An 11,701-nucleotide genomic window follows, 5' to 3' on the forward strand; every position below is an offset into this window, starting at 1 on the left:
AAAAAGAATGGTATTTTGATACAAAATAGAATGAAAAGTTTTATACTCTAATATGACTGTGTTTTTGTGTCCGTGAATTCTAATGTCCTAAAACAAAGATTAATAGAATTTCCGTAAAAGAAAATGACAATCATTTGCTATGCTTAATGCACCATAGCAAAAAGGTGATTCCAAAATTCTCAAAAATTTGTGCCTGTGGTTTAATTGACACAGACATATGCGTAGCAACTGCATACGAATTTTGTTGCTGTTGGTCAATATTTGCTATGACCAATGCATATTCATAACAAATGTTTACTTATAGCTACAACTGATGTCGGTTCTATGAGAATGTCTTAAGGCGGAATTCTCTAAAGCACTCATGAATCCAGGAGCTGTCCAGGGCCGAAAAGGACACAACCAAAGAATCAAATATGTACGGAAGAAGTTGTGTGTTGACTATTGTATCGACTTACTGCGAAAATTGAATAGTTCAAGACATCATGTTTACTAATCAATTTAGTAAGTCCGGTAGTCATACACTAAAGAAGGTTCAAAGCCAAAAGCCACCTTTCTTGATGGAACAACTTCCATATGAACTCTCTTAGCCTGTATGCATTGTCAGTTTGCATAGTCTTCATATAAAATAAATTTTAATTCATGTGGGGGATTGTGGGCAATTTGAACCATTGCCTTGGTTGAATTAAAATTAGGAGAGACACATCTCTAGGATTATGTCTCTCCATGTAGTCACCATCATCTATATATAGATAATCCAGATTTCATTTTAGATATAGAAAAATCAATTAGTTTTCTAAGTTTAGAGTTTGCATTAGAAGTCTAAGAAGTTAAGAGAGTTCTCTACTTATTTGGTTTGAAGTTTCTTGAAGAAAGAAGTGCTACGCTTCAAGAAGGTAGACAGTTTTATCCTGGGAGACGATTCGTATATACAACCCGGCTTAGCACCATTGCGGGACGAATAACGTCTTAAGGAGAGGGTATCCAATACTCGACTCGGTCATAAAATTATACTTTATATTGTTGTTAGTCTGTTACATAATTTGTCGAACGGAATCACTATCGAATTGTGTGTTCGAGAAGGACAATTAAACTAATTAGTCCAACAAATTGAGAGGGAACAAGCCCAAACAAATTCTAGGCAGAAATCCTATGTACATTGCCATGATTCGTGGTTTGATAATTTTGATCCACTAAACAATGGATCACGTCAAGCCACATAATATTTTTGGGGTCTGCCTAACTTTTTTTTGTTCTCTATTATTACTCTTTTTTCTTACTATAAAATTGAACCAATTTTAGCTCTAGTTTGGGCCCTCAAACCCGTGGGCCCATGAGAGAGATGGAAATTTTGAGAGAGAGAGAGAGAGGGAGAACCATGTAAAGCACCTTTGATGATACCAAATTATATCAGCTTAAGAGGATGTCAATAATTGAGTTTTTGGGTGTTCCCTGTATCTTGTACATGTAACACTCAAGAAAATAACATTCATGGCGACATCATCTTCATATGCATATATTGATGGATTGCAGCAAGCAAGAGAACTTCGTCAGCTGTCTCCAGTTAAAGTCAATGGGAACTCAAGAGATAAACAAAACTCAACCGAAATGCAGGACTTCTTTATACGATTCCTTCCTCCAAGAAGAAAATATTCATCTCCAGTTCGATTTGAAGGAGTTACCTAATACGCGAAATTCTAGTTCTTAGTTGGTTTGATAAAGAAACCCAGTTTCGTGTCTAGCGTAGCAGTTCCTGATCTTGTTCCGTTTACATCAGGACTGGGATCTTTCTCGCATTTTTGCCCTAGCAAAGAACACCCCGGCCAAGAGACCTGTGAAACATAATGCAAGTGTGTATTGTGAATGAAAGATGCTCGAGTTCGATTTTGTTTGCCCAAACATCAGCTGGGTCGTTTCAGTAAAAATAAATAAGAGGTTTGTATAGAGGAGAAACTTACCGAAAAGGATGCTCGTAAAGTTTTCCAAACTAGTTGGAACTTTGAAAAGCAGGATTCCAGCAAGGGAGAGAGGAATCTTATTCAGTGACCCAACTAGACTGCAGAATACAAATCATCGTCCAGATTACAGAAACAATGTCAGGATATATGTGACCACCGATGTTGTATATAAACCAAACAAATTTTATACATAACATTTCCATCAAAACAAGGTATGGTTATGGAAGAAAGGAATTAAATTTTGAAATATTTCGACCGAAACCGAAATTTAATTATTTTCTCTTAACCATGACTGGTTAAGAAACTAAATTTCAAAGTATTTCCACCGCAATGACTGAGATATTTCCATCCATGCCGTCTGAATCTGATATGGTTTACATAAATGGACCCAAAATCAACCCAAATTAGGCATTCAGACAAGGTACACAAATTCACACATTCTGATATGTGACTTGAGTCAGATTTCAGAACTGAGTTTGAAAAAAAACACTATTCTCGGTTAATGTTATCTGTGTCAAATTTAACAATGTCTAGGCCAAAAATAAAAATATGCAAGTAAATGATTTAGGACTAAGACAAGAAACTCCCTAAAGGTTGTACCCTCATTTTGGATATATTTTTGGTTTCCCCATCTGCCACCCTGTAAGGTTTCCGATATTGATACTCATAAACCAGGACCTTTCATCTCTTTAAGTTTTGTCACATCATGGTGTTTAGGTGTCCCAACTCGCAACATGAATATATATGTGTTTCTGAAAACGCAAATTTGAAAAAAAAATCTAAAGCAATTCTTCGGGTAGCTTACCTATATGTCGTGGCACCCGTCTGATGAAGGAACCACATCGACGTGAAGCTAATCGCGAGACCAAGAAGTCCACTTGATGTTATGACCAACCAGAAAATAGGCATTCTCAAAAGTGGTCTGCCAATTCAATTCAAGAATGTCTTAGTTGCCATAAGTAAAAGTCTAGAAACTGACAAGACTACTCAACTGAAAAAAATAGCCAGCAACCAGAAAACTAAAACTTGAGAAAGATTCAGTGAAGGAGTTTTTTCTTTGATATTACCAAAAATAAAATTAAAGTAAAGAACAAGGAAAAAAGAAGAGGGAAACTATTGATGCCAAATTAAAAGCAGATGAAAATTGCAGAAATAGTTGATACGTCTATGTCGGAAATGGTTTACCAGGTAGAGAGAGTATCAAAGAGTCCAAAAAGGTTGTGAATTGAAAATACAAGAAATTAAATTTTAAAGTTATAAATATGTTTAAATTCTTTTACGCGGAACACATTTGTAATTAGCCAAACCTTTTGAATAACATCGAAGTATGTTATTTTTCTAGATATGGGATTTTAAGTGGGAAAGGAGAGTAAGAACTCTAACAAAAAAGAAAAAGAAACCTTACGTTTTAGTTAGATAGTCCACTTCATTGAACACGAAAATAAGCAGAATTCCTAGAGGAAGGGAGAGGGTGTTGTTGAGCAAGACCATTGAAAACTCATTCAAGTTTCCCGATTTAGTGACTTGCTTTGCTGTATCCATTACTCTCCTTAGTGTCAACTGCAGAAAAGTTGTACATAATCATCCATCATACGCAGAAGATCAAACAAATATTGGAGAAGTCAGAGCAGAATGTGTTCATCCATCATTTATATTGTGCAGGACCCCAGAGTGATAATGACAATTTAATAGGAATAGTTACCGAATATGATGCCGTCAAGAAACAATTGACTAACTGCCATGTATAACCCACAGCATGAAAAGAAAGATCTGTAATTCCACCAGAAACAGCTGAAATGATCTACACAAAGTAAAACCTAATCAAATCAATCCGCTTCGGCATGCAAACTGCATAATGTGATGCACTAGATCAAACTTACAAGTATCAAATATCACCATTACTAGTGCTTCAGAAAAGTATATAGTGCATTAAATAAACTCCATATATATCAGATGGATACACTGTATTTTCTCAAAGAGGATATAAAATTTATTGTGTCTATTTTTTCGTTTGAACCCATCTAACAGATTCACCGAAATTAACCAAGGAATAAAGTTTAATTTCTATGTCAACTCCTATTCATATCTACATGAAATTAATGGATTTCTAGTTTATTTGCACTACATTACCATGTACAATTTCACATTCATTGACCATCCTACATATATGTGATGATCCTCACCTATATTAGGCCAAATGCATTAGTCTAAACTATGTCGATCGGATTAAATATAGGTCAAGCTGAGTTGGATAAAAAAGTCAGTAGGGATATGAGTTGGATCAAAGAATCCAAAACCATAGTCAACTAGATTTGGACTCCGATTTTCTTTTGATGTTTCTTTTCTTACCTGCTAACATTGTATATGGAATTTGATTATAAAATTAAGTCAAACCAACCCGTTAATTAAGTAAACTAAATAGAAGTTCCGTCGATATAGTTGGATTAATGAATTAAATATTTGACTAAGTACAAGAGAAATCAGGCAATTACCTATATAACAGGGCAACATTTCATTAATATTAGAGGATTTGGCTGTACAGTTTCACAATGATGTACTAATAACTGAAACAAATGTTATGAGAAAATATGTGATACTTTTCTCAAATTATAATTGCCATTTGTTTAATAAGGTTTCCTTCACAAACGTTTCACTAATTTATCTTCTTGTATAGTAAAGCATAGTAGGAGGAGGAAACTCAGCAAAAGTGTAAAGCAGAGTTGTTCGAAACTAGGAGTTGAACAAAGTCAGAAAGACCAAAAAAGGGAAACCACAGGAAACACAAGAAGTTATTAAATGTAATCTCAATAACTAGCAAAAGTAATGTGTTATGTGTATAAGCTTAATGGTTCAGTTAAATACCATTAAGAATAGAGCAGCCCAAACTCTACCGTCGTGACTCTTCTTGAATAAGTACATTTCACCAAGAGCAGTTATAACATTTGTAACGTTCTTTAAAACTGTCACCATAGCAACATTAATATACTTCAAGCTGCAAGATGAAATAAAAAGTTAGACATTATGAAAGAGAGATCACTTTGTTCTTCTGTTGGGATGTGAATAATATGATTGAAAGTCAACGTAGGAAACCAAGTTGAGAGTTCTCAAACTTAATTCAATAACTAGTTGATAAGTAAAGCACATACCCAAGTTTGTGTCATTCACAAGAACGAACGTTGCACTCTCAAATTTGTTCACATAACTAGATTTTTAAGGGATTGTGTAAGAAAGTAATCAAGTCAAACTGCAGAAATATGGAGTATGATTTTTCTTTCTTCTCTTTCTCTTTTTTCTATTATAAATAGACTGATGGTAAATTATATATAAAACTGACGAGTTTTGGATATCCATCTCTTTCTATGTATTCTTTGTGGTGCTTTGTGATTATATACGAAGTTTGTTGCAGTACTACTTCGAGACCATATTCATCCTTCCGTTTGTCTGTACCTGCTTTTTCGGCTGCTTCCCTCTAAGGCAGATTGCTTAGCCCCGTTACAACCATTTCAAGCTTCTAAGTTTGCTTTCTAAAGCATGCATAAGTAGTTACTCTAAGTGAGTGACTCAGGTTCAGACTTTCTAAAGCACTGGTATTTAGCAATCAAGTTCATTGAATGCCGCAAAACTGCACAAAAGCTTTAAAATGCTGCTAGTCACTAGTCACACTCAGAATTTAAAATCAAATATTTTAGCTTCTGAGCTAGATAAGAGGCAGGGCACTGTAGGTAAACAAATTGGAAAATGTTTCATAGCATATATTGTATTCTTGTTCATATAAAACAGTACTCAACTAACAATTTAGCAATGTGCATACTTCCATCTTGGATATATGTAGTTGAAATGATAAACTTTACATAAATTAAATATAAAACATGGATGAAAACTACGAGAAAAAGATTCCGTACCTAAAAAGGCTAGTGATAAGCATCCCTACGAATATAAAATTAACGGGTAACCAGACCCTCATCAATCTCCAAGTAAGTGGTTCTGTCGAGATAACACCAAAATAACTCATAGTGGAAACAATGATCACCGAGACAAAATTCTGCATCCAAAAGCAGCACCAAAAAATTGATTTATAAGAAACTGGTTCAGGATCATCAAATGTGGTGACATATTAATAAAACGTTATTGGCGACAAATATGAATTATGAAAGCACTCTGTAAGAAAATAGTAAAATAAAAAAAGTATTAAAGCACCTGGTAGAGCATCAAAGATATCCCAGCACTAAAATCATAGCTGGACAGGACAAACTTGTTTATAAGTATCATACTGCAGGATGAGATGCAATAAGCAAAACCGGATAATAGAGCTTGGTTTTGGACTTTCACTAGCCTAAAGCTCCGAATTGTTTTATCTCTTTCTTTATCCACCTTACCAACTTCCAAGTCGTCTTCATCATTGTTGAGAGTCTTCGTTATTGAGAGTGACCTACACAAAAACTACTTAGATTAGATTCAAAACCGATTTCTAACGACAAATACATTCCGAAATATATACTTTAAAGTATGAAATAAGGATAGCGCACTCGTGACCACTTCTGCTGCATCGGCAAATGTTATCACTCATGTGCATTTCCGACATTCGTGGACAATTTAATCACAGATTTTATGCTCCACATGAAAGTTTAGCACAATTTAATAGATTTTATTGTTTCTTCGCAGAAAAGAAATAGTGTCCGTCTCATGTTTCCAACAGATTGGTTATAATGACTACAACTGAATGTCGGGATATTGGAAAGAAAAATTCACAGAAAACTAACTATATCATCTAGTAAAAATGTAAAATTATAACAAAATACAAGAAAGCGAAGATAATTGATATCAAATTAAGTAAAATACCTGTTGGTAAATTCTCTTCTTATGGGACTAGCAACCTGATCTACCACTCCATTCTGTTCGCGACTTGAGAAGCTAAATCTTTCCAAATTGGGGATCACCTTGTTTATATCATCTATTAGAAGTTTGTCTAGAACTTGATCAGGAGTATCTACTTGAATATCTGAAGGCATAGTTCTTGAACAAAAAAGTAGAGAAATGCATTAATTTTCACCCCTTATTACCAATTGTAAGTTAACCACACAAATTTAGAGTGCAGCTGAAACAGATTAGTGCAAAAGATTAAGAACGACGCAAAAAAATTTCGAAGAGACACATTAAGAGAACCCATGTTCTTTCAGAAGAACTTCCATTGAGTTCGAATTCACACGAATTTAGTTTCATTTCCTAGTCATAACAAGGTCAAATGAGAAAAATGGTAAGAACTTGAGATCCCACAAATTTAGAAACCCAATAAAAGAGAAAACTGAAAAAAGTAAACCCATTCTCAATCACACTTCATATTAGGTTTAACATGTATTGAAGTTCTTATAAATGTACTAATTGAAATACCCAGATGGAATTTTGCAAGATTGCAACTAGCATTCTTCTACTTGGAACATTCATAGACTTGGGTAAGTAAAGATGATCCAAGAACAATAATACAGTAGTTGAAGATGAATCTGAAAACTTTTCAGTAATTAGTATTGAAGCTAAAGATGAAGTACTGAAGAGCTTTACCTTGAACCCATTTATGCTATTTAGTTATAAACTGTTAAAGAATGAAGAAAATCCGGGGAAGGGCTGAATCCCAAAAAAACTGAACATCCCTCGAATCAACTCATGCCCAAACAAATAGGTAACTTGTAAATTAGGAAGACCCGTTGAAGAATTTCTAGAGAGAGAACACTTCTTTAAATAGAGAGAGGTGGAGAGAGAGAGAGAGAGAGAGGAAGAAAAACTGCCAGGAATTGGAACAGAAAGGAGAAGAGAATAATGGAATACTTTCGTTTGATTTTAATTTGACAAGCTGTTCAATTTTTAGTGTCCAAAATTTGTGACGTTTTATTGGCAAGCCTTACTTCACTTGGTGCACCCATCACAACCTAATTGTGATGTGAGCAAACATGGGTGGAAGTGGAACCAACCCAATCAAATTGGACTGACCTAACCCACTCGTTTAGTCAACCCATCGGAAGTCAAACCAGTTTATTTATGTTTTTGGACGGTTTGATGTATGAATTTGACTTTGGGTTATTATTCAGGTTAAGAGACTGTTTCGTTGAATCTCGAACTGCTCCTCACAAAATAGAGGTGAAACCTTCAAGTGATTTTTTAAGTTTGAGATTCAGTTTGTGATCGTGTCTTGTTTAAGGCGAGTATGTTACCTTTTATAGGTTTGTGTTAACCGACTGTTGATTGACGATGTTGACGAGGCAATTTAGATTTACCGCCTTGGGATGAAACTGTTATTTTATACTAGTAAGATATTGATTTTTTCTTGACTTATCGACCTCAGACAGCTGATGATCCAACTGATGACCATTTCTTGGATCATCAGCCGGAAAATTTTGAAAATGATAAAACCCATTTTTGTAACACTATTGTAATATGTAAAATAGCTTATTGTATTTGTTTTTTGAGTCATTTTCTACTCCATAAGCAGCCTCAAGATCTACTCACATTGACATGATCTAAAAGTTTATCAAGGTTTGAGTCCAAAAAGATTTATAACATTGACATAATCCGTCCCTGTGACAAACCAATACATAACTTATAGAATGGTAAATTTTTGAAGGGTAAGTTACTAACAAGTTTTATGAATATGTAGTTAGTGAAGATAATCTGAAATCATAAATCATGATGTATGTAAATTATCATATTCCCTCCTAAAAATTTAGGGAAATTAGATATTTTTAAAAACTAAAATATTTGAATGAGTTTTACCGATTAAATGAGCGTAACCAAAACTCAACCAAACTGTGTAAAGAAAGTCTTCTTGACAAGGCTTTGCTTAAGCAAAAGATGAATCAACGGATTGATGTTCATCCGTAAAGAATGACTCTTGTCACAATAACAATTATTCTTCAAAACAATTCAAATATCTATTTGTTATAAAAAAAATAAGTATTTCCGTGAGAACCAAATCCTTCCATACTACTTTTAATTAGAGCATCTCCTATGCAACATTCAAACTCTAAAACTTAAGAATGTTGTATAGGAATTTTGAGATTTTTTCTTTATAAACCTTCCCCAATGCAAACTCAACTTGAAAATCTAAAACGATGTGGCATCATTTATTTGAGAAATCCTCAAGAGAACACTCTAAAATTAGAGTGTCCTCTGAAGGATCTCTAAGGTTACCTAATCAATTCATTTAATTTTTATAGTCAAAATGTAAGTTTTAGGATTTTTATGAAGTGTTGCATTAGAAATTTTTTTCTAATAGAGTATTCATTTAATTTTTTTATATCTAAACGGTCAAATAGAAAGAGACAGTACTCAACAGAAAAAAAAAAAGACATAGAAAGAGACAATCTAAAGATCTTTTTTTTTCGTCAACAGTCGGTAGCCCAAGTAGTTCCAAGGTGTTGACATAAACTCCAGAAATCTCTGAAGGTCCTAGGTTCGAATCCTAGAGAAGGTGGAATCTTTGGTTATTTGAAGTAGGATTATGTAGGTATTAATAAAGTTGTTGGACTTCAGACCATTTTCTTCGTTGGGCTATAAGTCCGGTGTTGTTAATGTTTTAGTGGGCAGTGCGACGTACGTCGTAGGCGTCTCCAAACAAAAAGAAGAATCTATTTTTCAGAATGCATGTGAAGACTACCCACGCTACCAATGACTTGGATGGCATTTCCAAGATGTTATTTACAAAGTTAAGATCAAGTAAAATTTGTTTGGCTAGTGTTACCATTTAGAGCTTTGATAAGATTGTGATTTATTTGAAGTAATATATAGCATATATAAAAAGTCATAATTTTTTTTTTTTTTTGTTGAGAGAAATAAAAAGTCATAATTACATGAGGATAGAAATGGTAATGGTGTCGTGTGACTAGATTTGCCCCTTTTTAATTTTTGCACCATGTGACTAAGCCACCAATTGAGAGCAATTTGTAGGGATTAGAACTACTCAGTTTCTCTTTTCAACAGAAAAAGAAATGCTCAGTTGCCCCATTTGTATGTGGCGAAGACAAAAGGGAAAGTTCAATTTGGGGTGCTGCTCCACCCAAAAATACTTTATTCTTTTTCCCTAACATACCTAATTATATGAGTACAAAAAAAAATTTATTACACTTAAAAAAAACAATACTCTTGTGTAAATTAAATATAGGGGCAGAGGAAACAAGTGCCATTAATCTTAGATTGTAGGATTAGACCAAGAATATGAAATGACAATGTTTCAAGAAAACAAACTTGTACCTTCCTTATTAAGTTTTTTTTGTTTGATTTGGTTGTTTTTTTACATTCATTTTCGCCTCTAGCGATAACCACCCAAACCTTCAACGAAAATATTTTTTTATCACTTACTTCCAATATAAGTTACGAACTGAAGAGTCTCTAATATGTGTTACTCCTTCACACATGAGAGGCCTTAATGCCACCTTAAAAGTCATTTGTTCACCTTTCTTATGGCACCCCAATTAGTAGGTGTTCTCGATATGAAAAGGAAAACACCCCCAAGGTATAGAATGTGAACACAATACTATGTAACATCTAAGTTAGATGAATGTTTGGCCATTTGAGAATGTATATCGTTGAAAATCTTCAGTGGAAACACTCCAACCCACTAACAAAACTCTACACCTTTATTGACAATGGGAGGAGACTAAGAGTGGAGGCCAATATCGTTCATGAGTAGCGCCTAATCCACATTACCACCAACACAATTTATAATTGCAATATTGGGCCTTTTCAAGGGAGGAACACTACTTCTTTGTACCTCTTTATTGGTCATAAAATACTGTACTAATTCTAATTTAATCTCAATTTTCCACCAACTAGAAAATTCGCCCCCTATTTGTTTAGCATTCGAATTTGGTCTCCGGTACCATATTTCCGTTAGTCTTATTTGTTGGTCCATTTTGTGTTAAATTTTTTTTTTTTTCCTTTTTTTTCCCGGTTTAAAATATATTTCTCCTTTTATCCTCCTTTTTTATTAGTCTTGCAACCATTTCAGACAACCTTCAACCAGAGAAAATATCCAATCTCTCTTTCTTCTTCTTCCTGTCAACCACTACCACCATCATCAAAGAGGTAGAGAGAGAGAGAGATAGATATTTGAATTTCTTTTCTTGAAGGTCACCGAAAATACAAAGCCAGATGTGGTCGGCGACATTATCTGGCAAACAAGCAAGAAAATGATTAAAATAGAAATCATTTTTAATTAGGAGTAAAGAAGAAAAGAAAATATTAACAAACAAAGACTAGCAGATATATGGTATCGAGGCCAAATTGAAATGCTAGACAAATATGTGGGCCAAATTTTCTGATTGGCCACAAATTTGAGGTTAAATTGAATTAACACCATTTTTTATGAAGATAAAATATATCACAACCTGATCTTTTGAATACAATACACATGTGAGAAGGGATGTAGAATTGAATTCCACGACCGCTCTCCATGATTATTTCTAGACAAGTAAGCTAAAATATCTGTGTGATTATTACATTTACGAGCAATGTACTGAAAAAACTAAATGAGGTGCGAAGGTTCCTAAAGTTGTCTAATGTTTTTTTTTTGTATTAGATGTTGGTTAATGTTGCTTCTGATTTCCATGGAATCTCGTTGTTGGGTTATGTGGTCTCCTAGTGTTGGTAGCGCAATCTCAGATATCTCATGTTTAACACTAGTATCCCCAGGATCTCATGCATAAGCTAATAATCATACTTAAATTAACTAGTTCGAATAAATACCTTAATCGCTAGTT

The 11,701-nt window shown here is 34.1% G+C and overlaps 1 protein-coding gene across 1 annotated transcript; it reads right to left on the reverse strand.

Moving 5' to 3' along the window:
- Positions 1 to 1,392: 1,392 nt before the first annotated feature.
- On the reverse strand, positions 1,393 to 7,903 carry GONST1 (golgi nucleotide sugar transporter 1). The gene is made up of 10 exons (XM_086642304.1): positions 7,512 to 7,903; positions 6,795 to 6,968; positions 6,153 to 6,384; positions 5,858 to 5,997; positions 4,818 to 4,947; positions 3,658 to 3,756; positions 3,361 to 3,515; positions 2,761 to 2,877; positions 1,956 to 2,053; positions 1,393 to 1,829 (listed from the first exon to the last, which is right to left on the reverse strand). Exons 1-10 carry the CDS (start codon positions 7,520 to 7,522, stop codon positions 1,771 to 1,773), a joined length of 1,215 nt encoding a protein of 404 aa, XP_086498430.1. The 5' UTR covers positions 7,523 to 7,903; the 3' UTR covers positions 1,393 to 1,770.
- Between the last annotated feature and the right edge of the window lie 3,798 nt (positions 7,904 to 11,701).

Source organism: Eschscholzia californica, unplaced genomic scaffold (assembly GCF_041429995.1).
Source record: "Eschscholzia californica isolate CP2 unplaced genomic scaffold, dmEscCali1.0.p SCAF_5, whole genome shotgun sequence".
NCBI classification, from domain to species: Eukaryota; Viridiplantae; Streptophyta; class Magnoliopsida; order Ranunculales; family Papaveraceae; genus Eschscholzia; species Eschscholzia californica.

Coding starts and splice junctions, on each gene's coding strand:
- GONST1 (XM_086642304.1), bottom strand. Junction 3,757..4,817: donor GGGCTGCTCTATTCTTAATG/GTATTTAACTGA, acceptor TACTTTGTGTAG/ATCATTTCAGCTGTTTCTGG. Junction 1,830..1,955: donor CTTTACGAGCATCCTTTTCG/GTAAGTTTCTCC, acceptor TATGTTTCACAG/GTCTCTTGGCCGGGGTGTTC.